Source organism: Gymnoscopelus braueri, assembly GCF_963280865.1.
Source record: "Gymnoscopelus braueri genome assembly, chromosome: 16".
NCBI classification, from domain to species: Eukaryota; Metazoa; Chordata; class Actinopteri; order Myctophiformes; family Myctophidae; genus Gymnoscopelus; species Gymnoscopelus braueri.
The window spans coordinates 10584595-10612016 of NC_137616.1; the positions used below are offsets into that span (position 1 = coordinate 10584595).

Here is a 27422-nt window from a genome sequence, read left to right on the forward strand (position 1 = left end):
GAGAGTTGCGTCACCTCCGTTCACTTCATCGGGCCAGTCTTTACAGAGCCTTCTATTGGCGAATAATAGTGACAAAGCCCTGAAACAGAAGTTTATTGAATCTATGAGCGTTTGTCACTATTTTGAGTTTACACGAACCACGTGAGCGGCGCTGTTTTCTGCCCTCCTAGTTGACGTAACTCTCCAATAGAAGGCTCTGGACCGAGATAATGGCCCCCCTGGCCTTATACAGTTAGACGGTTGTGCGGTGACAGCGATTTTTCCTCTCCACGCGCTCTGCCAGCCTGGCCTTCCCAGGCAGTCCCATAAATAATCCTGAAGGCAGTAACAATAAGCGAATTCCCAGGCATGCAGGATCTTGTGAAAGGTGCTTTAACACACTCTCTCTCTCTCTCTCTCTCTCTCTCTCTCTCTCTCTCTCTCTCTCTCTCTCTCTCTCTCTCTCTCTCTCTCTCTGTTCATCTGTCTCTTCAAGCCAGGACTCACTCTCTCCTCTCATCATTACTGTCAGGCTGAAACCTTGTATCTCTATATTTCAACTTTCATGTTTTTTCCCCCGTTTTTGCCCTACTTCGTCATACGACAGTATCACACAAAGCTTTTAGATCTGCTATCTTAACCCGTTTAGACCTGAGGCCGATTCTAAAAACGCCTTCTAAATCCTGACCCAAGTTTTCTAAAAAACTTCAAATATGTATTCAAAAATTACAACAAATGTATGTTGCTATATACTGTACATACTGTAGCAACAAGAACCCCAAAAGGGGTTCCCTGTCCTGAAAGGTATAGTTACAAAAAGGGGTTCCCGCCCAAAATGGGTTAAAGGGATAGTTCACCCAATCTTTCAATTAGTCACCACATGGAGTCTTGAATTCATGGATATTTTTTTGTTTTTGTCGTATTCCTAAGCTAATAATTTGATGACCAGCGGACCGGTAGGGAGCGGTTCCGGTAGGAGACACAAAGGAGATTCTTTGTGTCTCCTACCGGAACCGCTGCCGATCATCAAATTATTGGGGTGGAATATCCCTTTACGTATTTCAGTTTGTCTGTGGATTTTATAAATATTGAATCAATGAAAAGTATTAACAAGTGTTGTGACTGAACTTGTGACTAAAATACTAACTACATTGGATGCATTGGAACACAGCTTTCTTTCTTTCCATTTCCTGAAAAGTAACGGTTTTGGACATACAAGGTTTTCGCCTGACAGCGACGTCGTGTAGAATCTTGCACGGTCGCTTCCTTTACCGCTCTCTGTCTACCCGTCCGTCTGTCACTACGACCTTGGGCCAACCCCTTCGCTGTCTTTCACTCCTACGATGCTTATTTTCTGTCTTTCTTTCTTTCTTTCTTTCTTTCTTTCTTTCTTTCTTTCTTTCTTTCTATCTTTCTTTCTTTCTTTCTTATGCATTCATTTATTGGTTTCATTTCTGCTTTATTTGACAGTAAAGGGGAAGAGGATGATAGATAAAAAAAGATGGCTGGGGAGAACGACCCTGTTTTTTGAAAATGTCCGATTACAAGCTTACAACAGCATTGCGACGTGTTGTGAGCTTGTAGATTGGACATTTTCAAAAATGTTCTGACCTTGTTGAGTCTTACCCCTGACTACCCCATATTACAATAACTATCAAACTCATACAATATTATCAAACTCATAGAAACTTAACTAACGCTATGCACTTTCACAAAATCTAAACTAAACTAGCAAACCTGCTTTAGAAACTAATTAAAACTCACTGAAAATGAAAACATAAATTCAAAAGAAAATAAGAACTATAATAACTTTGCAGATCCCACACAAACATACACTTATAAAACCACATTCACACTTCCTCTGCCAAGAGCATCGGTGCGAAGTACATTTCAGACCCCTGGGGCCAAAAAAACAAAAAGGATAAAAGTAAAATTGAAAATGATTTGTTTAGACTTGTCCCAAGTACTTGAGGTTTATTCATCTGTGACGCAGAGAGTGTACAAAGTGTAACCAAAATGAACCCTTTTTTTTGCAGTGCATATTAAATCTGACGGTCATGGGACCACTGAGTGTCTTACCGTATATGTCACTGTTTCTCAAATTGGCGCACTAGTACTCATAGGGGTACTTTGGGGGTACTCCTAGGGGTGGGTTAGGGTGCGTAGGGTTAGTGGACACAAAAAAAGAAAGGGGAATTTTTTTTAAATTAATGTCAGAAACACAAAAAAAAACATCATATCAGCGGTAGTGCTAGTGAAGGCAGGGGGTATTCAGCTGAAAAACTATTGTAGCGGGGCTACACTAGTAAACAACCACTGCTGTATATGACAGTTTATCTAACTTTTTCATTTCAAGGACTCCCAGCTTGATATGCTTTAGGCCAGTGGTTCTAAAACCTTGTCATGTCAAGGACCCCTAAAATCATGTGTATTTGGCCGCGTACCCCCATCTGAAAAGATTTTGTGCCAAGGGACCCCCCATTTTCAAAGAATGTCAAGATGTTTTGAAAATAGCTGATGTATATAGGGCCATGGGGGTCCCTGGACCCCACTTTGAGAACCCCTGCATTAGACCACGGACCACCATAACTCTTGAGAGTGTACAAATGGAGGGTCCATTTGGTTCCATTTGTACACTCTCAACACCCGAGCGCAACCAAACATAAAATGACTTGTCTTTTAGTTCTACTGGATCTCTTCTCCACTCGTCCCTCACTAACATTTTTGTCTAGTTTTTATTTGTTGACGAAATTGTCAATATATTTAGTCTCAGTTTTAGTCATGCTAGCTTAGTTTTTATTTAGTTTTCATCATAGTTTTAGTCGACGAAATCAATACTGCACAGTCGTAAAGGGTGTTCGATAGCTCTGATTTATTACAAACAATAAAAAGGTTATAAATTTAGTTTTTGCCCGACATCGACTATATGAGAAAACAAGGAGACCAAAGCAGGGACAGATGTCTTGACAGGCCGCTATCAAGACATCTGTGAACTGCTGCCTGTCTCAGTGGGCGGACAGTCTGTCCCACAGCCCCAATTACCAGCGTTACGTAATCGGCCCCAAATGGAGACAATGTGTGCTCGATAGGGGGAACGGGAATGGTAATGTAATCATTTAATGAAACCAGAGAGCAAGCGAGCCAAAACAATCCCCTCGGCCAGGGTGTCACACTTAACTACTCGTCATCGGTTGTCACGTCTGTGGAAGGCGTTGTGGGGGGGTGGATGGCGCTGATGGAAGAAGTACTCACGTGTTTTACTTAAGTAAAATAATCAATACTGCAATGTAGATAATACTCTGTTACAAGTAGTTGTCCCGTGTTCAAAATGTACTTGTGTGAAAGTGCAAAAATATCGGCATCAAAATATAATACCAAATTGTGCAGAATGTCCCCATTTCCGAAATAGGGCTGAAGTGGTTAGTGTGTTTTAATCAAAATAATAATCAAAATCTAATCTAATCTAACTAGTGACTAAAGTTTTCATATAATTGTAGTGGAGTAAAAGTACAATATTTTCCTTTTTTGGGGGGTAGAAGTAAAAGTATTGAAAATTGTAAATACTGAAGGAAGTAAAAAATATCTCAACATTTTATTTTTTACTTAAGTACAATACTTGAGTACATGTACTTAGTTACTTTACACCACTGGTGGGTGGTACATTGGCTGATCTCTAATGCACTCTTCCTTCCCCTTAATTAAACTTATACTTAGTTGACCGGGGTCCCCCAGGGGTCTATACTTCATCTCCTCCTTTTTTCTTTGCTGAAATTAGCCGTTGTCCAAGCTCACCAAGTCGCATCGCGACGTGGGATGAGCTTGTAAATCGTCTGTTTTCGCCAAATGTTCGCCCCCCCCCCCCCCCCTGGGGATAGCGACGCTCACGCTACAGTTCATGTGGTTAACCCACACATGTGTAACCTCGTCATTCATTGTACTTTACAAAAAAAAGATTGAAATCTGGCATCTGGGTTTTTTTGGACAGCTAAATTGCCAGAGCAGTGTGTTTCATAATTCATTTCTGGTAATAAAGTGAGGCTGAGGGGCGGCCGGTTTAGAAGCCCCGATTTGTCTCAATTAACCCATTAACACCGGGAAAGCATGTGTGTCATTTTAGATTTTATTTATATATACAGTATATAGCACATTGGTTCTCAAAGCACATTTGGCTATTCAAGAATAGCACATATAGCTCATAGCGCGTCACTTCGTGCGGCACTATGAGCTTGTTGATCTGCTATTTTTGAAAAATCAAGAACATTTTTGCAAATCTTTGAATATATACAAATCAAACATTTAAAAATTAATCTTTGCCTCTGCCTGGGGGTCGCGGCCCAAATACATATCATTTTTGGGCTCCATGACTGATATAGAAAGAACCCACTGGATTTAGAAGACATTTGTAGAATCGGCCTCAGGTCTTTAATGGGTTAAGTGAGGTTAGGAATATTATTGTGGGACACTTTTGGGGTTTCCATTTCACCATGCGCTGTGAAAATCACTCGTCGTTATCAATACTTGGCAGCGAACCCGAAGGAGGTGTTGATGGGAACAGCAGAATGGTTGAGGCCGCCTCGTGTTCCATAGTCCTTTTCACTTCAAAAAGACATTTATCAAAACAGCAGCGGTGTTTATTTGAATCCCTCGTATGAACCGTAGTCACGGTTCACAAAAGCTGCCTGCATATCGCCTCCAGATGAAAAGTGAGAAACGACGTTGTCATCGAATCCTCTACCCTTGATCCCACAAACACCAAAGTGAAGGGGGAAAAAACGGAGGCATGTGCTTTCCTGCTTTACTAACGTGGCTTAATAATAACAGGTGATCTTTTAACCACATTAACACTGGCTTCCCTATTTTGGGCAAAGTTTCTGAGAAATTCAAAAGGTTTTTGTTTTTACAGCGGAAATAGTCTATCTACAAGCAAACGACTCATCGGGACACGGTGTGAGCTTGTAGATCAGCTGTTTTCTCTTTGTACCACAAAGTATATCGGACTCAACTGGTTAAAACGCCCCCCATCCAAAGTGTAAGAATGGAGCTGTAAGCATGTGAACCTGGCAGGCAGAGAGAGCTTGGTGAACATCAAGATTGCTCTGAAACATTTACGATTTCCAACAGAAACACAATTCTGGGAATGGCTCCCAAGAACTTCCAGAGCAGCTCTTTACAAGGCTTACAAAACCTACCTGTCATCGCACATGCAGACACACACGCACACGCACACGCACACGCACACTAGATATACACCTACTGTCCTACTGTCACGACGCGTTGCATCGCACAATGTTGTGAGCTTGTAGATTATATTTATATATTATATTTTCAAATAAGCCGATGTACAGTACTGTATATAGGGTTAAAGTGGTTAAACTGATTGTGATGCTGTATTAGCTCATTTTGCTGGAGACCCCCTGGGACCCCTGTGGGTACCCGGGACCCCACTTTGAGAACCAGTGGTCTATACAAGCACAATTGGCCATGTTCGGGGGGGGGGGGGGGGGGGGTTAGCCAGGGTGGGGAGAGCAATCTTTGTCGCTGCACCAGCGACTCCTACAGGCTTGGGCGGCGCCTGTCATCGGGGGGTGATTACTCTCGCGTAGCCAGACAACTATTTTACAGTCTCCGAATGCTATGTAGAGTCTGGAACTACACCTCCCCAAATCCGAGTCAGGAAGCTGGCATTTCACGAAAATATACTTTAAAATATCTTTACTTTTTATTTTTTTTATTTTCCATTTCTGCAGCAAGCTATATATGCCTAGATTATTTTGATTTATAATAGGATAAATTTGCGCGACTGTAAAGACGAAACGGCAGCGGGGAGGAGGCTTCACATCCGCTTTATATTTTACTCATGAGCATTTGAAAATTATGGGAGGCAACAGTCTGGCCACGCAAGACTAGGGGGTGTTTAACGGTAGGAGAAGGACTTGGTGCCACGTCCTCCGGTTGGGGGCTCCTTCTCTGAGGTTCTATGGCGAGACACAGTGGCAGCTCACCAGAAGCTTGCTGTGGACTGAACTAGGTGTGGAGAAGGCATACACACGGGGTTGACGTGGATATGTCAGACTTTTTAAAATGTATTTGGCGAACGACAGGGACAGGTTTTGTTCAGACTGCAGGAAAATCTGATTTGTTTCTCAAATACAATCTTTGGGACTGACTGTCCACTGACTGTTTGCAATTGATCAGATCATATTTTGTGTATTCAGACATCTTCGACCTATCAGCATTTGTTGCTGTGGTAACGACGTAAATATAATGGGCCTGAATAATTCTTTTATTTTCTGTCCTACGACAGGATCACCCAAAAATTAGCCGATCTACAAGCTCACAACGTGTCGTGTCGTCGTTGTACAACAATGTATAAATCGGGCTTCGGTGTCCGAGTGTCCAGGCTGATTAGAATCACATTTCAAACCACAGAGGAATGTGGTTCAAAATCTGATTTAAAAAAAAAACGTTTTTGTGGCTTTGCTGCTGTTCAGACTTGAATAAAAGCAGTGTGATTCCAATCTGGATAGGCCAAAAATCTGATTTGCGTTGCAGATCTGTGACTTTGTCTGTTAAAAATGTAGATCTCAGAGTTAAAACTAGAAGGTACTGTTCCTGAAGAAACAGTGTGGGATCGCTAAGAATGTTGATGGTATTGAGTATTGATAGTGTTAGTAGAGTTAAAGGTTTGAAAGGTTTAAAGGTTTTAAAGGTTTTAAAGGTTTTAAAGGTTCTAAAGTTTTGAAAGGTTCTAAAGGTTTGAAAGGTTTGAAAGGTTTAAGAGGTTTGAAAGGTTTGAAAGGTTTAAGAGGTTCTAAAGCTTTGAATGGTTCTAAAGGTTTGAAAGGTTTGAAAGGTTTAAGAGGTTCTAAAGGTTTGAAAGGTTTAAGAGGTTCTAAAGGTTTGAAAGGTTCTAAAGGTTTGAAAGGTTCTAAAGGTTTGAAAGGTTTGAAAGGTTTGAAAGGTTTAAGAGGTTCTAAAGGTTTAAGAGGTTCTAAAGGTTTGAAAGGTTCTAAAGGGTATTTACTTTAAATTATTTTTAGTCACTTTATTTACTTTAAAGTATTTTTTACTAATTTTTACAACTTTTAAGTATTTTTACTATTTTTTTCAACTTTTAAGTATTTTTACTCATGTTGAGTACTTTTAAGTATTTTTACTCAGTATAAGTACTCTTAAGTATTTTTATCAAGGTACTTACTTTAAAGTATTTTTAGTCACTTTATTTACTTTAAAGTAGCTTTTACTAATTTTTACAACTTTTAAGTATTTTTACTCTTTTTATCAACTTTTAAGTATTTTTACTATTTTTTTCAACTTTTAAGTATTTTTACTCATTTTGAGTACTTTTAAGTATTTTTACTCAATATAAGTACTCTTAAGTATTTTTACTCATGGTATTTACTTTAAAGTATTTTTAGTCACTTTATTTACTTTAAAGTAGCTTTTACTAATTTTTACAACTTTTAAGTATTTTTTACTCTTTTTATCAACTTTTAAGTATTTTTACCATTTAAAAAGTGAAATATCTCTAAAAGTACAAATGATTTCAAAAATTCTAATGGTAGCCAATATGTCCTAAGTAGGCTGAACGTTATAGAGTTGGAACGGAGTTTCTAGCTAAAAGTATGAATTTCTCCATTGAAATGAATGGGAGTTTTTTAGAAGTAAAAAGTGAAATATCTCTAAAAGTACAAATGATTTCAAAAATTCAAATGGTAGCCGATATGTCCTAAGTAGGCCGAACGTTGTAGAGTTGGAACGGAGTTTGTAGCTAAAAGTATGAAGGACTAGTTAGGGGCCAAAAAACGGTACCAAAAACGGTACCAAAACGTTGAAGATAACAGTAGTGTGATCGCTTTAGCGATCCCACAATAACTCTACGATGTAGATTTGCGTCTCCAAGACAAAAATCTGATCAAATTGTGGGTCCTTGAAATTAACCCATTAAGACCTGAGGCCGATTCTACAAAATATGTCTTCAAAATACTATAACAGTTTTCTGAAACACTTATGTTGCTATAATCAATGGTTCACAACCTTTTTCATGTCAAGGATTCCCAAAATTATATGCATTTGGCCGCGGACCCCCATCTCAAAACATTTTGTTCCAGGGACCCCCAGAAGCAAAGATTACAAATGTTCGCATTAAAAAATATGTAAATATATTCAAAGATTTGCACAAATTGTCATGATTTTTTTTTAATCGCAGGAGCTTGTATATCTGCTATTTTTGAATAGTCAAAGTATAAAATAATGTTTTAAAGTGGTTAAAATCTAAAAAGACAGATGCTTTCCCGGTCTTAATGGGTTAAATAAAAAAAGGTTGAGAATCCCTGGCCAACAGAAGAGCAGGGCAGCCAGTGTGGGGTTCAAAGAGGATCCTCTTTCATTGCCTTCCCCGTCTCCAGTTGACTGGATGTTCTGGAATATTCAGTGGGCTCTCCTTTTCCGTGAGAGGCTTCCAAGGTGATGTTTCCATATGGATACTGATGAATACAATGCTCCCTGACGAACCTGACAGAGAGAGAGAGAGAGAGAGACCTCACAGGGGCTGAGAACATGTCTTGGCTAACGGCGATGTCAGTTGACGTCATTTGGAAAAAAAGACACGGTCAACCCTCAAAATCACAATAAACATTTTTTTTGTTTTGTTTTGTTTCCATTTAGTTAGTTTGGTATCTCACTGTGGCAGTGTTAATTCCGTCGACTAAAACTATGACGAAAAATGTTTGTCGACTACCTTTTTCCACTGACAAAAACGATATAAAAACTAATGTATGATGACTAAAACTAAGACTAAATATATTGACAATTTCGTCAACAAATAAAAACCTGGCAAAATGTTAGGGAGGGACTAGTGGAGCAGAGATCCAGTAGAACTAAGACAAGTCATTTTATGTTTGGTTTCGCTCGGGTATTGTGCTCTGAACATAGCAGATCTACAAGCTCACAACGCGTCGCAGCGCGACGCGTTGTGAGCTTGTAGATCGGCTATTTTCAGCATGCAACCAAGTGTAAAATCAGGCATTACGACACCATCAAGGCCCGCCAAAATACATTTTTGTCGACAAAATCAGCTGTAGATTTAGTCGACTACAATCTGATATTTAGTTGACTAAAACTAGACTAAAACTAAAACATTTCAGATTGATGAGTAAAATATGACTAAAACTAAATCAAAATTTGCTGTCAAAATTAACTCTGATGCAATGCTCCCTGGCGAACCTGAGCGAGAGACCTCACAGGGGCTGAGAACATGTCTTGGCTAACGTCGATGTCAGTTGACGTCATTTGGGAAAAGACACAGTCAACCCCAAAATCACAATAAACATTTTTTTGTTTTGTTTTGTTTCCATTTAGTTAGTTTGGTATCTCACTGTGGTGAGATGATAATAGCGATATGACTACTCTCTAAAACTATCAACACATTAGGTACAGACTGGCTGCACATGAGTTGAAAGGAGATCAATCACAAAGCAAAAAGAAGAAAAAAAAGACGGACTGCTTCGCTGGCAGACCAGCATCAACCTATGCCTATGATTTTATACAGATTGTACAGTGGCCTGAAAATGATGCACTATTAATAACATCCTGACTCACTGACAGACTTAACCCATTCAATACGGGAACGCATCTACAAATGTCTTCCAAAGCCTAACTGGTTTCTGAAAAACGTATGTTGCTATATCAGTGGTGCTCAAACCTTTTCATGTCAAGGACCCCCAAAATTATATGTATTTGACCGCAGACCCCCATCTCAAAATATGTTGTTCCAGGGGACCCCCCAGAAGCAAAGATTTGAGTTACAAATGTTCGCTTTAAAAAATATACATATTCAAAGACTTGCACACATTTTTATGATTAAAAAAAAATAGCCAAAGAAATCTAAAATGACACAGATGCGTTCCCGGTCTTAAAGGGTTAATCTCCCACAGGGATGAGGCATGTTAGCCATGTTGATCCAGCTGTGTGCGTCAGACAAAGAAGTAATCAACCAAAAACCCAGAACTTGAAGCGATCATTGAGATGTTCGGCCGTGGTCCCGTGGAAGTGAGTGTGGATGTACAGAGATTAAGTTTAGGTCTCAAAATGAGACGGTGATAATAAAACTGCAGACTGGCTGTCTTCTCTATAGCTTTATGTGCACCACTTTGAAAACAGGCCAGGGTAAAAAGCACCATCTAAAAAAGCGGTCATTTATTTGGCAGGAGGGCAGCTTCGGTAGTGAGTGAAAGCCTATATTGTACAAGACAATAATGATGATGAAGTAAAGCTAATTTGTATTGTGTCAGTGGGGATGAACACATCAGGCAGGTTGATATTCAGCAGACCTCGCTTTTCCATGAGAGGGCTCCAGGATGATGTTTCCATCTGAATATGCAGGGGGAAAAAAGCGCTACGTGCACCGTTGCCAGGTCTGCTTATTATAATTTCCCCCCCAAGATTGTATTTGAAAATAGCAGATCTACAAGCTCACAACGCATCGCTTGTAGTTCTGCTATTTTCAAATAGCTGATGTATATATGTTTAAAGTGCTCATTTGGCCCATAGTCGCTTCTTTTTATGGAGTCAGAACAGTCTCATAATGAGTAAATGCACAAGTCCTGGTTTGATTCCACACATTTGATTTTTGAATAAACAAGTTCCGGTGTGCATGTGTTTTTTTGGATCAGAACTACAAATGCGATGCATTGCGTTTGTGTTTCAAGTCCACAGCTTTAAATCCACAGTTTGCGTTTTGTGTTTCAAGTCCACAGCTTTAAATCCACAGTTTGTGTTTTGTGTTTCAAGTCCACAGCTTTAAATCCACAGTTTGTGTTTTGTGTTTCAAGTCCACAGCTTTAAATCCACAGTTTGTGTTTTGTGTTTCAAGTCCACAGTTTTAAATTCACAGTTTGTATTTTGTGTTTCAAGTCCACAGTTTAAAATTTTCACAGTTTGTATTTTAAAATCATGTTTGTGCTTTGTGGTTCAAGTCCACAGTTTTAAATCCACAGTTTGTGTTTTAATTTCACAGTTTGTGTTTTAAATCCACAATTCCAGATGCTCTGCTTCACAAATATAATTCTCTATTTATCTCCAAATCTCTCAATTTACAAATGCACACTTAATTAACTTTGCAAAAAAAAAATCGAATTACAAATGAAAAAGAAATCTACACACGTTATATAAATCCACCATTCATGCAAATCGGTTGATGTGCATTTACACACTGCTTCTCTGTGGTGAAACTTCTCTGTGAATTTGCAAATCCTTTTGAGACTCCCCTGACGCTTTTTGAGACTTGGGCGTAGACGAACGTCATCATTGGCTGATGAATCTGATTGACAGGTTCATCAGCCAATCAGATGGGTTCACTTTCAGCCAATCTAACGTCTCCTTCCCTTTCAACCCGGAAGTACATGCTCTCTCTCTTTGTTGCCATGTCTGCTTATTATAAGCGACTTTGCCAGTCCAAAACTTTTGTCAGAGATAATTATAAGTTTTAATTCATGTTTTTAACACCCCTTGGAAGGCGGAATGAGGTTTGTAAGCTGAACATGTCATAGAGTGCCAAGAGTGTGTGTTTACTTTCAGTTAAAAAGATCGATTTTTACTGCTCTAATGTAACTACTTTAATGCCATGCCATGATGAATGCAACAGATGTATTACGTCTTCCTAAGGCATAGCCTTTGTTTACAAAGGTTAATTTCATGTCTAATGTTTTATTGTCCCAAGATGGCTTTTTTGTAGCGTTTAAGAAGTATGTTATTTGTTTATTGTCATGTTCAAGCTTATTTTTGGTCAACTGTTTGTTAAATTACTTTATTTTATTTTGTGATACTGTAGACTTGACATTTCATGCACATATTTTGTCATATTTTCCTATAGTTTTCACGGTGCTTCAGGAATAAACTAGAGGTTACGAATGTAACCCCGGTTTTAGTAGGTTCGGAGTTTACTACTCACTATGGGATATCAGCGCCCTCAGGCGATGCACAGAGCAACACACGCGCTCCCGATGCCAAATATTTGATTGGCTTAGGGTATGTCACGAGTCCGGAAGACCCTGGAGTACAAGAAACTCCACGTGACATAGGCTCCTCCTCTTAACATTCTCCTCTCTGCATGCCAAATGCGGATCCATCTAGAAAGTTTGCCTTAGTGACCGCCTTCCTCTGAACCCCAAGGACAAAAGAGACAAAGAGCTACGTCGATGAGCGATTGGCCGCTGTCTTCTGACAATAGAGCTTCAAGGCTCTCACTGGACAGAGACAATGCAACCGCCTATCCTCCACCGAAACGAAGGGAGGCGGATGGAAGGCTACCAACTCACCCGGTCCTGGTAACGAACGTCAGGTTAGGTTTAAGCAAAACCCTTATGTCGTTGTTAAAAATACTTAATGCACTCCGGACTCATCGAGAGTGCATGCATGTCACTGACCCGTTTAGCCGTAGACAGGGCCACCAAGAGGACCGTTTTGAGACTAATGATCCTCAGATCCGCAGACTCAAAAGGCTCGAACGATGGACGGCATAGTGCCTCCAGCACAACCATCAGATCCCAGGCTGGGAACAGTGGCCTGTTAACCGGCCTGGCTCTCCTGGCGCCGCACATAAACCGGCACACCAAGGGGTGCTGTTCCACCGTCTTGCCATCGAAACCTTCGTGGCAAGCCGAAATGGCCACCAAAAACACCTTCACTGCTGAGAAGGATAAATCCCGATCTAGCCTTCTTTGCAGAAAAGTGAGAATGCTATACACCGAGGCCTGGACAGCCACCACCACTGGTGACTGTTCCAACCACCATGATGCGAACATATTCCATCTCACATCGTAAGCATTCCTCGTGGACACGGCCCTTGCGCCCTGGATGGTAGCCACCACGTCAGGGGGAAGGCCACACAAGCTCAAATTCACCCTCTCACGGGCCAGACCCATAGGTCTAGGTCCTGAGGGCGTCCCCCCTCCCTGCCGCAGCAAGTCTCTGCCGACAGGAAGGGCCTAAGGCACGTCGTGAAGGAGAGGTGTTATCTCTGACCTCCACGTGTCCCATGCTGGGGCCACCAGCAACATCAACAACCCTCCGAGCCTGACCCTCTCCCATGTGGGGAGGATCAGCTCCATTGGCGGGATAGCATAAAGCAGTTCGTTCAGGAGGCTCGACACATGGAACGCCTGAATGGACGCGAGACGTGAGTCGCATCACAGCGTCATCTCGCATGCTAATCCGTCCAACACCAGGGAGGCCAAGCCTTCCTGCTTGTTGACATAGCACATGGTCGTGGTGTTGTATGTTCCGATCGAGACATAACAACCCCGAAACCGAGCCCCGAACTGTTTGAGAGCGAGGAAAAACCCTGTGAGGCTGGCGTCCGTGGTGATGACCTTCCGCGATATCACAGCGCCTATACTGACCCCCTGGGACAGAAAGGCCGCCTGCGACCATGATCTGAGTGTCTCCACGCACCCTGGAGACACCACCACTTGCTGATAGCCTGAGGTGAGGGGGATCCGAAGAGCCCGCAGCCACCTCTATATAGGTCTCATGTAGAACCTGCCCAAGCGGATTAAGGGAATGACCGAAGCCATGACTCACCGCTTGCATGCATAGCTTGTAAGTGACTTGACGCCCCACGCGAAAAGACCTCACACAAGCTAAGACGCTGTGTAACCTGCCCTTGGACAGCCGCATTCTGAGCGTGTTCGAGTCTAGCGAGATCCCCCAGAAGGTGGTCCGCTGAGATGGAACCAGAACCCTCTTCTGTACGTCGATTGTGAACATAGCGACGCCAGGTGGGAGAGGGCCACGGCCGTGTGCCGTGCCACCTCCTACTCTGAGCCCGCGGCAATTAACCAGTCATCGAAGTTAAGTCGACAGCCTGATCCCCTGTCGCCGCAGTGGAGCTATGGCCGCATTGGTACACTGCACGAGCACTCGCGGGCTTAATGACATACCAAAGCGAAGAACCGTGTACTCGTACACTTCCCCTTTGTAGCAGAAGCGCAGGAATTTTCTGTGTGGAGGCCAGATTGGAACGTGGAGGCAAGCAACCTAGAGGTCGATGCCCGTCCACCAGAGCCCCTGGCGTACCGTTCGCAACAGCTACACGGTCGTCAACATTGAAATGGAAACCCATTAGGTCCTTGTTGAGGCCCTTCAGATTCAGAAAGGGCCGTACCCCCCCCCCCCCCTTTTTCTCATCAGAAAAGCTTTGAACAGAGACCCAGTCAGTTCTGATTCGTAGATATTTCTCTGATAGCGCCCTTGCTCAAGAGAGAGAGAACCTCCTCTCTCAGAGTCATGGCTGCTTTTATCTTCCGCATGAGAGAGACACACTTGTCTGACATAGGAAGTAACACAAGGCATGTGGAAAACACACCAGTGCAACCACAATGTGTTGTTGTCGTTCAGGGGAGCTGGTCAGTACAACCACAGTGTGTTACTGCCGTACTGAGTCTGACATAGGAAGTAACACAAGGCATGTGGAAAACACACCAGTGCAACCACAATGTGTTGTTGTTGTTGTTCAGGGGAGCTGGTCAGTACAACCACAGTGTGTTACTGCCGTACTGAGCTTAACCAGTAAAATCACAGTGCAACGTTGATGTACTAGGATAATAAACAGATTCGGATTGCAACCCTCCCAAAACCTGCTCACCGAGCGAGCGAGTCAGGAGGGGGCGCTGCTGTTATCAGTCCCGTGGACAACGTGCACGTTTCCACTGGGACCGATGACGTCGCCACGTGGTCCAGCGGACTCGTACTGTGGCGTCCGTTAGAGACCGTTAGTGTGTCTACCATGCCGTGAAAACAGGCCTGACAGGCACAATGGGCTCATAGAGGAGGCCATTGACGCCCGGGGACCCCCTGGGACCCCTAGCGTCGTGACCTCCTGACCGGGGCTGGATAATGTGCTTGTGTATTTTAGGATTTAATGGAACAAAATAAAGCACAGAGACAGTGTAAACAACATAAACAGTTTAACATACTCTTATGAAAACCCTTCATGTGTGTCTCAAAGCACCCGATGAACCGGAGCCTCCATCGTGGTAGTGTATAGACAAAGGGCTAACTAGCTTAGCTTGTAAGCTTAGCCTAGCCTAGCCTAGCTACAGGTTGCTTTTAGCCTTTAGCTGCTACCTGTAGCTGTTTGGCTAACCAAGAACGAAGGAGAGCTATGGCCACCGCGGCGTTGTTTTAGGGGGGCTGGCTAAGCGCTGCACCAAAACAACACTGCTCTTTAACTGTGTCGATGTAAGTGAGGCTAGTTAGCCGCTAAGTGAAACATCAGCAGCCTGACTGGAGGCTATGCTAACCTAGCAGGTACCATAGCTGGTGACGGCTAACTCACCAGGAGTGAAGAGACGTTGACATCCGTTTCCATGGAAACAGGTGATGTCGACACCTAATCCACCGGGCCCATGCAAAGCGTGGCGCCCGTTAGGGACAGTGAAGGTACCACAAAGTCTGGCCGGGAGAGTTGGAAAAGTCACGTGAATGGACACGAGCACATTCCGCGGCGTCAATATCAGGGTTGCCCACAGGCTGCCGCCTTCTTGGCTAGGCCCCTGCGGCTAGAGTTGTTGACAAAAACTCCTCGTTGGAGGCGCTCTTGTCGCCCTCCAGAGGGGGAACGTGGTACAGTAGTCAGATGTCCCATAAAGGCAGCGATCGTCGGCCCCACGGAGCACGTGACCGTCGCCATGGGGACCGATGACGCTGCTACTCGGACCAACTGGGCCATACGTGTGGCGCCCGTTAGGGACAGTAGAGGTAGCGCTGGTCCTGACGGTAGGCGCGTGGGGGTCACGTGACTGAGTACGGAAGCATTCCACGCTGCTCCCTTGGTGTTTACAAAGTCCGTCGCCATCTTGTCTAGGCCCCTTGGCCTGGCTGGAGGAGGCTGGAGGAGACGCTTCCTTCCCCGAAGGAAGCGCTCTGTCGCCCTCCAGAGGCTGGCGTGACACGGTACTCAACAGATTGTAAACACAGCGGGTCCCTGGGTCCGTCAGGCGCGACCCTTAACCCGCGTGGCCATTTTGTGAACCCTCCGTCGCACAGTGACGCTCTGGCGCCCCCTAGTGGACAGAGGGTAAAAACCGGCATAGCCAGGCTACCTAGTTTAGCTTTTAGCTTAGCCTAGCTTAGCTTATTCTAGCTACAGGTAGCTCTTAGCTTTTAGCTGATCAGCTAGTAAACGTTTATATTACCTGCATTTGATTCAAGCATGTCTAGAATTTATCCCAGCAGCGTTTGGACATTCGCCAAGGGACAGTCCAAGCGCTTTGGGCTTATAAGGGGGGGTTATCAACACGGGGACCACCTAGTGATTCCTATGCGTCGATGCCCCCCGACAGTTGTTGAAAACAGGCAGAGAAGTATCCCATTAGTGTCTATCATGTGAAGGTAGGCCTGACAGGTACAATGGGCTTATTGAGGAGGCCATCGACGCCCGGGGACCCCCTGGGACCCCTAGCGTCGTGACCTCCTGACCGGGGCTGGATAGTGTGCTTGTGTATTTTTGGAATTTTTAATGGAACAAAATAAAGCACAGAGACAGTGGAAACAGCATAAACAGTTCAACATACTCTTATGAAAACGTTTTATGTGTCTCAAAGCACCCGATTAATCTTTTCGCGGTTGCTCTTCATCCAGGAGCCGTGTAGTCTCGTCCTTCGTGGTACAGACGCCGGCTCTGAGGAGGCTAACGAGCTGGTGTTGTCCTAGCGAGCAAGCTAAGCTAGAACAGCGCTGCTAACAACCTGTTGCTTAGTGAGGCTAGCCATTCGTTGAAACCAGCCGCCACAGGTTCGAGGATCGATTCCTTGGTGGCTGCGGGAGGTTCTCCCCATCCAGGGCTCATCATGGACACCTCCTGGGTGTCCATGGTGGGGGTCCCATGAGCTGGGGCCGCTCGTGCTGCACGACTGGGGTCCCCGATCCGGTGGCGGTGGAGGTCTCACCGTTGTCTCGTCTAGTCCAGCCGACCAGGGTCCTAGCCCTGACAAGCCGAGCGTCGAGTTGAGAAACGGTGAACATCGCGCAGTTAGGGCACGCATCTGGCTCACCCGGGTGGGTCCTGGCGCAGAAGGCGTGATCGACCCCCCAGCAGTGGATGCAGACGCAGTGGGGGTCGTCTGCGGCGATGAGGAGGTTGCATTCCGCGAACCCTAAGTCAATCAAATATTTGGCATCGGGAGCGTGTGTGTTGCTCTGTGCATCGCCTGAGGGCGCTGATATCCCATAGTGAGTAGTAAACTCCGAACCTACTAAAACCGGGGTTACATTCGTAACCTCTAGTTTATTCCTGAAGCACCGTGAAAACTATAGGAAAATATGACACAAAATATGTGCATGAAATGTCAAGTCTACAGTATCACAAAATAAAATAAAGTAATTTAACAAACAGTTGACCAAAAATAAGCTTGAACATGACAATAAACAAATAACATACTTCTTAAACGCTACAAAAAAGCCATCTTGGGACAATAAAACAACATTAGACATGAAATTAACCTGTGTAAACAAAGGCTATGCCTTAGGAAGACGTAATACATCTGTTGCATTCATCATGGCATGGCATTAAAGTAGTTACATTAGAGCAGTAAAAATCGATCTTTTTAACTGAAAGTAAACACACACTCTTGGCACTCTATGACATGTTCAGCTTACAAACCTCATTCCGCCTTCCAAGGGGTGTTAAAAACATGAATTAAAACTTATAATTATCTCTGACAAAAGTTTTGGACTGGCAAAGTCGCTTATAATAAGCAGACATGGCAACAAAGAGAGAGAGCATGTACTTCCGGGTTGAAAGGGAAGGAGACGTTAGATTGGCTGAAAGTGAACCCATCTGATTGGCTGATGAACCTGTCAATCAGATTCACCAGCCAATGATGACGTTCGTCTACGCCCAAGTCTCAAAAAGCGTCAGGGGAGTCTCAAAAAGATTCGCAAATGCACAGAGAAGTTTCACCACAGAGAAGCAGTGTGTAAATGCACATCAACCGATTTGCATGAATGGTGGATTTATATAACGTGTGTGGGGGAAAAAAACATCATTTGTAGATTACTTTTTCATTTGTAATTAGATTTTTTATTTGCAAAGTTAATTAAGTGTGCATTTGTAAATTGAGTGATTTGGAGATAAATAGAGAATTATATTTGTGAAGCAGAGCATCTGGAATTGTGGATTTAAAACACAAACTGTGAAATTAAAACACAAACTGTGGATTTAAAACTGTGGACTTGAACCACAAAGCACAAACGTGATTTTAAAATACAAACTGTGAATTTAAAACTGTGGACTTGAAACACAAAACACAAACTGTGGATTTAAAACTGTGGACTTGAAACACAAAACACAAACTGTGGATTTAAAGCTGTGGACTTGAAACACAAAACACAAACTGTGGATTTAAAGCTGTGGACTTGAAACACAAAACACAAACTGTGGATTTAAAGCTGTGGACTTGAAACACAAAACACAAACTGTGGATTTAAAGCTGTGGACTTGAAACACAAACGCAATGCATCGCATTTGTAGTTCTGATCCAAAAAAACACATGCACACCGGAACTTGTTTATTCAAAAATCAAATGTGTGGAATCAAACCAGGACTTGTGCATTTACTCATTATGAGACTGTTCTGACTCCATACCTTTTGGCCTTGTTTTCCTAGACCTGGTTGCTTGTGTGTCTCACAGAATCTGGCAACACTAGCTACGTGATAGATCGACTGTAGTCTCTCACACAAATGAGGTACAGATTTGACCGGTTGATCCAACGAATATACTAACGCAGTGGTTCTCAAGGTGGACCTCCAGGGGTCCTTTTTTTTGTTAGGAACCAAATAGACCCTCTGTGAGCATCTGTCAGTGAGCATTTCTATAATTTTGTCATTATCATCAGTGTGATATTTTGGTGTAGCAATTTGAGGCCACACCCGTAAGGGTCCATCTGGACTCCTAGTGGTCCCTGGACCCAACGTTAAAAACCAGTGGTCTAAGTCAGGGGTCTTCAACAGGGAGTCCGGGACCCCTAGGGAGTCCTCAGAGTTACTACAAGGGGGGCCTCCAAATTTTGTGTCATAGGATAGTTTTTTTATATTAACTCTCTCAGTGCCAGACCCCGAGTTATCCCGAGTTTTTGGGTTATATCCTCAGTGCCAGAACGAGAAATCCCGAGTAAAAAAAAAAAAAAAAGAAATAGATTTTTTTTTTTTTTTTTTTTTTTTTGAAAAAAGTGTTCAGAACCCAAGATATCATTATCTGAAGATTTGCAGCTCCATCCACTCTTTGTTTAACCTAAAACTGAAAAAGGCTGTATCTCGCTTCCTAAGCACTTTTTATTTTCTTTGAAAAAACAAAAAAAAAAATCTGGCAAAGTTCGCAATAATTTTTTTATTTCATTGGCACTGAAAGAGTTAACCACTTGAACCCTAGCATCCCTATTCTGAGGGGATCATTAGCCGAAAATAGCCGATCTACAAGCTCACAACGTCTCGCAGCGCCTCGGCAAAGAGGTTTAGTGTAGAGGGAAAAAAAGAACTGAACTGACCAAGTACAGAGTGAAAGGTCAAGTTTCCTAAGTCTTGAAGAATTAAGTGGTTAAATGTGTGAAAATACACATTAAAGGTAGGGTAAGTGATTTGCAATTATTCAAATAATTGCAAAATGGGTCTATGTTCTGATAGTGCTCGTTACTATAGAGTGTCCTGTCCATATTTAAGGAGTCTCCAATGTTTTATTATTAAACAGAAAATGCATTTTCAATGCTCTCTCCTGATTGGCTTAAAATGTGTCACCTACCTGTAAATGTACTATATTCTGTTTACTAAAGAGCTGGAGAGACCCCTGTGACCGAACAAACGCTCTGTAGCAATGATTACTATCAGAATATAGTACTTTAACCTTTTTAACAAAAAATAAATAAATTTAAAAAAAAATCACTTACCCTACCTTTAACATGAATCCAACATGATATTGCAAGTCTATGAAGCTATCTATTAAAGGAGGAGTTCACCCAAAAAATGACTTATTTTCTATCAATTGCACACCCTATGAAGCCTTGAATCCATGGATTATTTTTAGTTTTTGTCGCATTCCTAAGCTAATAATTTGATTCCCGTCTCCTATCGGCTAATGTATCCGGTAGGAGACACAAAGTAGATTATTTGTGTGTCCTACCGGAAATACACACGGTCATCAAATTATTGTTTTAGGAATGCCACAAAAACAAAAATAAATCCATGAAATCAAGGCTTCATGGGGTGTGTAATTGATAGAAAATAAGTATTTTTTTGGGTGAACTCCTCCTTTAATGAAATCTATGAAAAGGTTTAATCTGCAACACAATTTTATACAACATGGGGTCCCTGCTTCATATCTGTCTCAGATAAGGGTTCCTTGGCCTGAAAAAAACGTTGAAGACCCCTCGTCTAAGTCTATAAGGCCTGGGGGCCTTATACACTTCGTGACGCGTTGTAAGCTTGTAGATCTGCTATTTCTGTTTTTTTTTTATATTTGAAAATGTGTGAACATTTTTCAACATGGAAACGATTATGACAATTATTCAAAAATGATTGCGATTATCTCAAATAATTGCGATTAGACGATTATGTAATAATTGTGACAGGTACTGTAGGTCCGTTGCATCATCGGAGACGCGGAAACCCCATTCCATTGTGTCACCAAAAAAAAAAAGACAAGAAAGGAGATTTTCCCAGTATAGGCGGGGAGATCATTTTGTTTCGCTGTTTTTTTTTCTTCCCACGCCGGGTTGATTTCTCTGCATTCTGTGGCGAGGGAGGTCAGTGACTCCGGCTCTTAACCCATTCAATCCGGGAACCCATCTACAAATGTCTTCTAAATCCTAACAGTTTTCTGAAACACTTATGTTGCTATAATATCAGTGGTTCTCAAACTTTTTCATGTCAAGGACCCCCAAAATTATATGTATTTGGTTGCGGACCCCCATCTAAAAATATGTTGTTCCAGGGACCCCCTAGAAGCAAAGATTTGAGTAAACATTTTCGCTTAAAAATATATATATTAGATTAGCAAAAAAATCTATATTTTTCATAAATAGCAGATCTACATGCTCATAGCGCGGCACTCGGTGCCGCGCTATGAGCTTGTATATCTGCTATTTTTGAATAGCCAAAGTATAAAATAATGGTTATAGCAAAAAATCTAAAATGACACAGATGCTTTCCCGGAGTGAATGAGTTAATGGGAGCATGACATGGAGACATGGCAGACAATTCTTCTTTCGGGAGGGCCCTGGGGTGAGGATTAAACACTTCGTCGTCCTCCTCAACCCCTGATCTTTTTCATCTCGTCTATAGTATAATTTGATCACCCTTTGTCCCCCGTCGCAGAGAAAGCGGCGATAACGTTACACAGGTCCCTCCTTTTGTTTATGTCGCTCCTCCAGCACGGTGGCGCGTAGCGTACATAACCCCATAGCCTCCTTTTGTGTCTCAGTGAGGTCTGGTGCAAAAGAGACGTGTCAGCAACTTATGCTTAACGTATCTTCTGTACTTGGTCTTTCGCCGCTGTCTGTCGTGCGGCGAAACTAGTCGATGGACAAGCTTACAACGAACGTGTCGCTCTCTCGGTGTGACATGTCGTGGGCTTGGCTATTTTTGTCGGCTTTATATGATGGCACAGACACTACAACACTTTTTGCTCCACTACATTTATTTGACAGCTTTAGTTTGCTAGTTACTTTGCAGAATTAGATTATTAATAATGAATCACTTATTAGAAAATGAATATTAGAATTACTAATCAAAAATCTAAATTCTAAAATAGGGCCTAAGTGGTTAATGATCAATGCTAATACTTTTGTACTGTACTTTGACTTAATTGAGATATTGAATGCACATACCTGTGCATGTGTGTGATTAGTGGACAGTAGGTGTTGTGTGTGTGTGTGTGTGTGTGTGTGTGTGTGTGTGTGTGTGTGTGTGTGTGTGTGTGTGTGTGTGTGTGTGTGTGTGTGTGTGTGTGTGTGTGTGTGTGTGCTTTTACTTGTACCAAAGTATTTTTACACTGTGGTATTGCTACTAGTCTGAGTACTTCTTCCACCACTGCTATCTCTAGAGCCGTATATAAATCAAAGCACAGCCATTGTCACACCTCCAGACAAAAGGGCCAAGCCGCCGCCTCTTTACGATCATCCCCAACCCTTGACTTTTATTCTTATACAACCCCTGATGCACCTGGTTTAGGACCCGTGTCTACTGACACTGACGGAGGGTGCGGCCAGCGTTTTAATGCGCTAAGGGCTGCGAGACGGCGAAGGCTTGGCCGACGCGGTCTCTTTCTGTCTGGTTCTTTGGTATCATTATGGTCATTCTAGGGAACACGAGGACTATCTACTGTCAACATGTAGATTTAACCTTTGTTTGAAGAAAGAAGCAGGGGAGAGGTGACTGCTGGCGGTTCTTTACATGGGTTCAGAGTTCTGTTGTGAGACTGTTATAATCAACTTGAGGTATATTGTCGCCGCTGAGCAGAAACCTTGCATCTCTGTATAGTTCATCGGCCCTATTTTATACTTTGTCGTATGACAGTGTCGCACGAAACAAACGAAAATAGCCTATCTACAATCGCACAACGTGTCTAAATATGTTTTTCTTTGTTTTTTGAAAGTCAGCAAGTTTTATACATATTTAACCACTGAAAAGTATTAACAAGTGACTAAATAACTTAATTTTACACCTTTTTTCCTGGAACGGTGTTGGACATGCAACAGCGACGACGTATTAATACTAAAAGTACAATAAAAGTATGAGTATAAAAGTATAAGTATAAGGCAAAAATGTGTCACATGTCACAAAAAACTTATCTCTGTAAAAACAGGTAAACACACATCCTAGGGAAGTTTATTTTAGAAACTGGATTACAGAGGATGGAACACTGACTTGACTAAAGCCTGATCTCCTTGACAGATTACTCCCAGGCCTTGTTTCTGCTGGCACCGTCACGTTGTGGTCCCAACCAAAAGGATTTGTTTGTGGGATTCAGTTTCACTTCACTTCCTTCAGTCAGTGTCCCCCCCCCCCCCTTTCCCGCTTTTCTACCCCAAATCCTCTTTTCTCTCCTCCTCGCAGCAGTGCGAGTCCCAATTCTGCTTTTCATTAACCCATTAAGACCGGGAACGCATCTGTTCCCGGGTCCATCGTGTCATTTTAAGATTGCTTTGGCTATTCAAAAATAGCAGATCTACAAGCTCATAGCGCAGCACTCGGTGCCGCGCTATGAGCTTGTAGATCTGCTATTTTTGAATAGCCAAAGCTATTTGTTTTAAAATCGTGAAAATGTGTGCAAATCTTTGAATATGTATTTTTTTTAAGCGAACATTTGCACAAATTCTCACGATAAAAAAAAATAGCAGATCTACAAGCTCATAGCGACGCGTGGTACCAAGAGCTTGTATATCTGCTATTTTTGAATAGCCAAAGAAATCTAAAATGACAGAGAATGCGTTCCCCGGATTGAATGGGTTAAGACGTCGCAAGGTGACCGCGGAACACATGTCAAAACCTCAGGAATGCAGGGTTTGAAAACTGAGACGTTTCAAAAATCGGCAGTTTTGATATCGGGTGCTTTCTCAGGCAGATATGTGCGTCTGTCTCTCTTATGTCTCGAATGGACACCTGTTTTGATGACACAAGTGTTGAGGACTGCCTCTCCGCCCATAATGTGTGTCTGTGTGTGTGTGTGTGTGTGTGTGTGTGTGTGTGTGTGTGTGTGTGTGTGTGTGTGTGTGTGTGTGTGTGTGTGTGGCAGCAGGAGCTGCAGCAGCTGACAACGAACCCCCATCTCCGCTGATTTATGCGAAAAATGTGGTGCGCAAATATTTTCCCCTCGCTGACTGACAACAATGTAACGTGATTCGATCTGGCAGCACGTTCTCTCTGTAATTCTCCGTTAAAGTCTAGCAGCTGAGGTATGCTAGCTAGCGGGGCTGTTTGCTCAGCCTGCCGGTGGATACAGGCTCGCCTCTGATGCATAATTTATGTAATATATGTACAGCGCAGTATGTATGTATTTATGCAATTACTTGTTTGTTATCTTTATTCGAAGGAGAAGTTGGCCATGTGCTCGTCTAAAGCAACGGCTTGCTTTGCATGGCGACGTGGCGTTGCACAGCAAACTATAGAACGCTGGCTCTCGACGTTGGGTCTGGGGACCACCAGGCGTACAAAATGGACCCCTTACGGGTCTGTAACTCTGAGAGTATGCAAATGGGACTCCATTTGGTTCCATTTGTACACTCGCAAAGTTAAATAAGCACTGACGATGTAGATTTGGGTACCAGAAATAGAAAAAGCAGTATTTGGCTGTACTGTACTGTGCTTTGCTTTGTGGTCCTATGTATTCAATTAATCGACATAGCATAAAACATAGCACCAAAATACAATACCATCAACAAATATAAAACACTATATTTACAGAGTAGAAAAGGGAGGGGGAAAGGGGGGGGGGGGTGTAGGCAGTGAATGCCATCACCTTTCTTTGAGAGAAGGTAGATTTACCCCTCCCACTTTGGCCTCCTGAAAGATGGATGTTCAGGCCTGTTTTGAAGGAAGCCAGGGATCCACATTTTCCAAGGGATGGGTGTCAGGGCATTCCGTTTGTTCTATGGTGGGTGGTACCAAATCGTTGTTGTCGCTCCCTCTAGTGTTGTGGCTGTGGGTGTGTTTTGAGGTAGTTGGTCAGATATGAGGGTATTGAGGGCATTGAGGGCAGAGCCCCTTTGACTATCTTGAAAGCCAATCCCATTTTAATTGCTTAACCCTGTCTTCTACCCTGAGCCATCCTAGACTATAGAAAAAGGTGCTGGAAATAGGTGGGTCATGAGCCCCAGGCCGAGAAGTAGTCGAATCAGTTTGCTTTGGGAGGCTCGTAGCTCAGTCTTTAGTGACATTGAGGGGTTGGAGAACCAAGAGGTGCGAGCATAGTCAAAGTGGCATTGAATGAGGGCTCCAGCAAGAGTCCTAAGAGCACTTTTGTTGAAAAAAGAGGACATTCTGCCCAAAAAATCTAGTTCTGTCAGACCCTTCAGCGAGTGGTCAGAGGGGTTGGCACAGTGCTGAACGTGTGTGGTCCAGCGTTATCAAAAGTGAACTGCCGAAGGAGTTTCATGTTTGGCTGACAGACTTGTTGTCTTGAGTCCAGCTGTGTTTCCGCGTCCAGACGCCACAACGGCGCCAGGAGGACTCTGTGTGGTTGTTTGTCATTCAGGCTGGCGAGGAGGCACACGAAGGGGCAGTCGTGGGGTACATGGTCAAATCCTCAGTGTTAGTTTAACTCTGAGAGGGTGCAAATGTAACGGGCCGTTTGGTTTCTTTTGCATCCTCTCAGAGTTACAAATGGATGAATGAACATTGAGGATTTTACGGTGTGTGTATGTTTTTTTTTTGGGCAGTTTATTTATAATTTTTTTAGGGATTTCAGCTTTGTCTGACTGCACGGTGAAGAAAGACAGCTTAGACGAGGCGACATGACATGTGACACACATTATGAGCCATATGCGAGGCTATGATGTTATGAGTAGGTGGCGGTTTGGGTGCCCCCATCCGCAAAGTTGTTCCGTGTAAAATCCGTTGTTAATTTAACTCTGACCTGTAAGTGATTTCTTCATTCTTCCGAGGATGGCAGGGGGGACAGGAGCGCTCGTTTTGGTTCACTCCACGTCCTGCGTATATGTGCACGTTTTCTTTTAAGTGCAAGCTCCATCATTTTGTAGTTTTTCGTGAGAAGGGAGAGGATAGAGCTAAAGAGCAGGAGAGAAAAGAAAAATACAGAAAGGTCAAATAATCAAAAGGATAATGCACATATTTACAGATAGCGTATGTAGTAGCAGGTATGTACATGACGTTTAGAGCGTTAGCATGCAGGAGTGTACGTACACATGCCGGTCGCACTAAAAATGCATTACTTTTTAAATCGGTTTTAAAGCGACGCAGGCGCGCCAGGCCATCAACAGGGTCTTGAGGCAAGTGAGGCTCGCCTGAGCCAACTGCTAGGCGAGCGAGCGCCCACCGCGAGCAGCCGATGGCCTTGTGCGTCAGCGAGCATGCTGTCCGAATAGGCGGGCAGTGGTGTCTGTCTGTCAGTCAATCAGTGTGTCTCTCTGTTTTTTCTGTCTGTCTGTCAATCAGTGTGTCCGTCTGTCTGTCTGTCTGTCTGTCTATCAGTCAGTCAGTCAGTGGTTATTCAGTGGTTTAAACAGAGTGTTCTTTAACACAGGCTGGTAATGACCACTGTGATGTGGCTCACAGGCACCAGCTGTTAACTGGTATTAGCTGTCTCTCTCTGTGGGTCACATGCACGCGCACGCACGCACGCACGCACGCACGCACGCACGCACGCACGCACGCACGCACGCACGCACGCACGCACGCACTCATTCCTTTTCTGTCTTTTCCTCCCCTGGTCTGTACTCTCTTTCTCTTCCTCCTCTAAGCTAATCTTTACCCCCCCCATCCAAATCTCTATGTTCACAACACTGCTGGTGCTGGTCCACACCTCTGTACTCAGCAACACAAAAGAGGCAATCCCCAGTGTTAATTTAACTCTGAGAGGGTACTTATGTAACCACATTACATGTTGTACCCTCTCAGAGTCACAAATGGGCAAAATAACACCAAGGATTTTACTGTGTGTGTTCCTGCTTTTACTCTGTGTGTGTACCCCCCCCCTCCCCCCCTTTGTACTCATTGCACTGTGACCTTTCCAGTCACGACACCCGACACACACACACACACACACACACACACACACACAGTGCAGACCACATCCTCCCTCTGGAAGACCCTCCGCTGTTCCACACTCACACGTGCGCGCGCAGCCGCACGCACACACACACACACACACGTCCTCTTGTACCTCTTCCTCATACTGTAGGTCAAGCAGCAGCGCTTCCTATTTGCAGTGTGGGCCAGCGAGCGAGGAAGCACGGTGTCACGGCTGTTAAACGTGACAGAGAGAGACACATTCATTCACCCATCTGGAAGTCTGCCAGCGGGTCCAATGTCCAGCCACTTATGTCACCATAGAGAGAGAGAGAGAGAGAGAGAGAGAGAGATGTTTATTTGGAAGGGACAGCATGTAATGAGGAACAAAGCATGTAATGCAATGTAAATACACAGGATGTACCAAAAGATGCACATTTTCATTCGTGGTAGAAACCTATCTCCATGTTCCAACCATTTAGTTTTTTCGTAAATGAATGCCCTACTTGATCATACTACAGCGTCACACAAAAGTATCAAAAGTAATCAGATCTACAAGCTTGAAACGCGGCGCGAAGCGACACGTTTCGAGCTTGTAGATCTGCTACTTTTGATACTTTTGAATTTGAATCCTGAAAAGTAACTGTTTTGGACATATGAGGTTTCCACCCGACAGAGACGATATAACATGAAAAACATACAAGAT

The 27422-nt window shown here is 43.3% G+C and overlaps 1 protein-coding gene across 1 annotated transcript in view; it reads left to right on the forward strand.

Annotated features, from left to right (window-relative positions):
* The window catches only part of rad51b (RAD51 paralog B), a gene marked incomplete at its 3' end in the record, with an annotated part of 112673 nt that overhangs the window by 76985 nt on the left and 8266 nt on the right, over window positions 1-27422 (forward strand). Inside the window, exons 10-11 of the mRNA XM_080452657.1 lie at window positions 15592-15738; window positions 15845-15933. Of these exons, the coding sequence (XP_080308783.1) occupies window positions 15592-15738; window positions 15845-15933 (236 nt within the window). The remainder of the gene's footprint in view (window positions 1-15591; window positions 15739-15844; window positions 15934-27422) is intronic.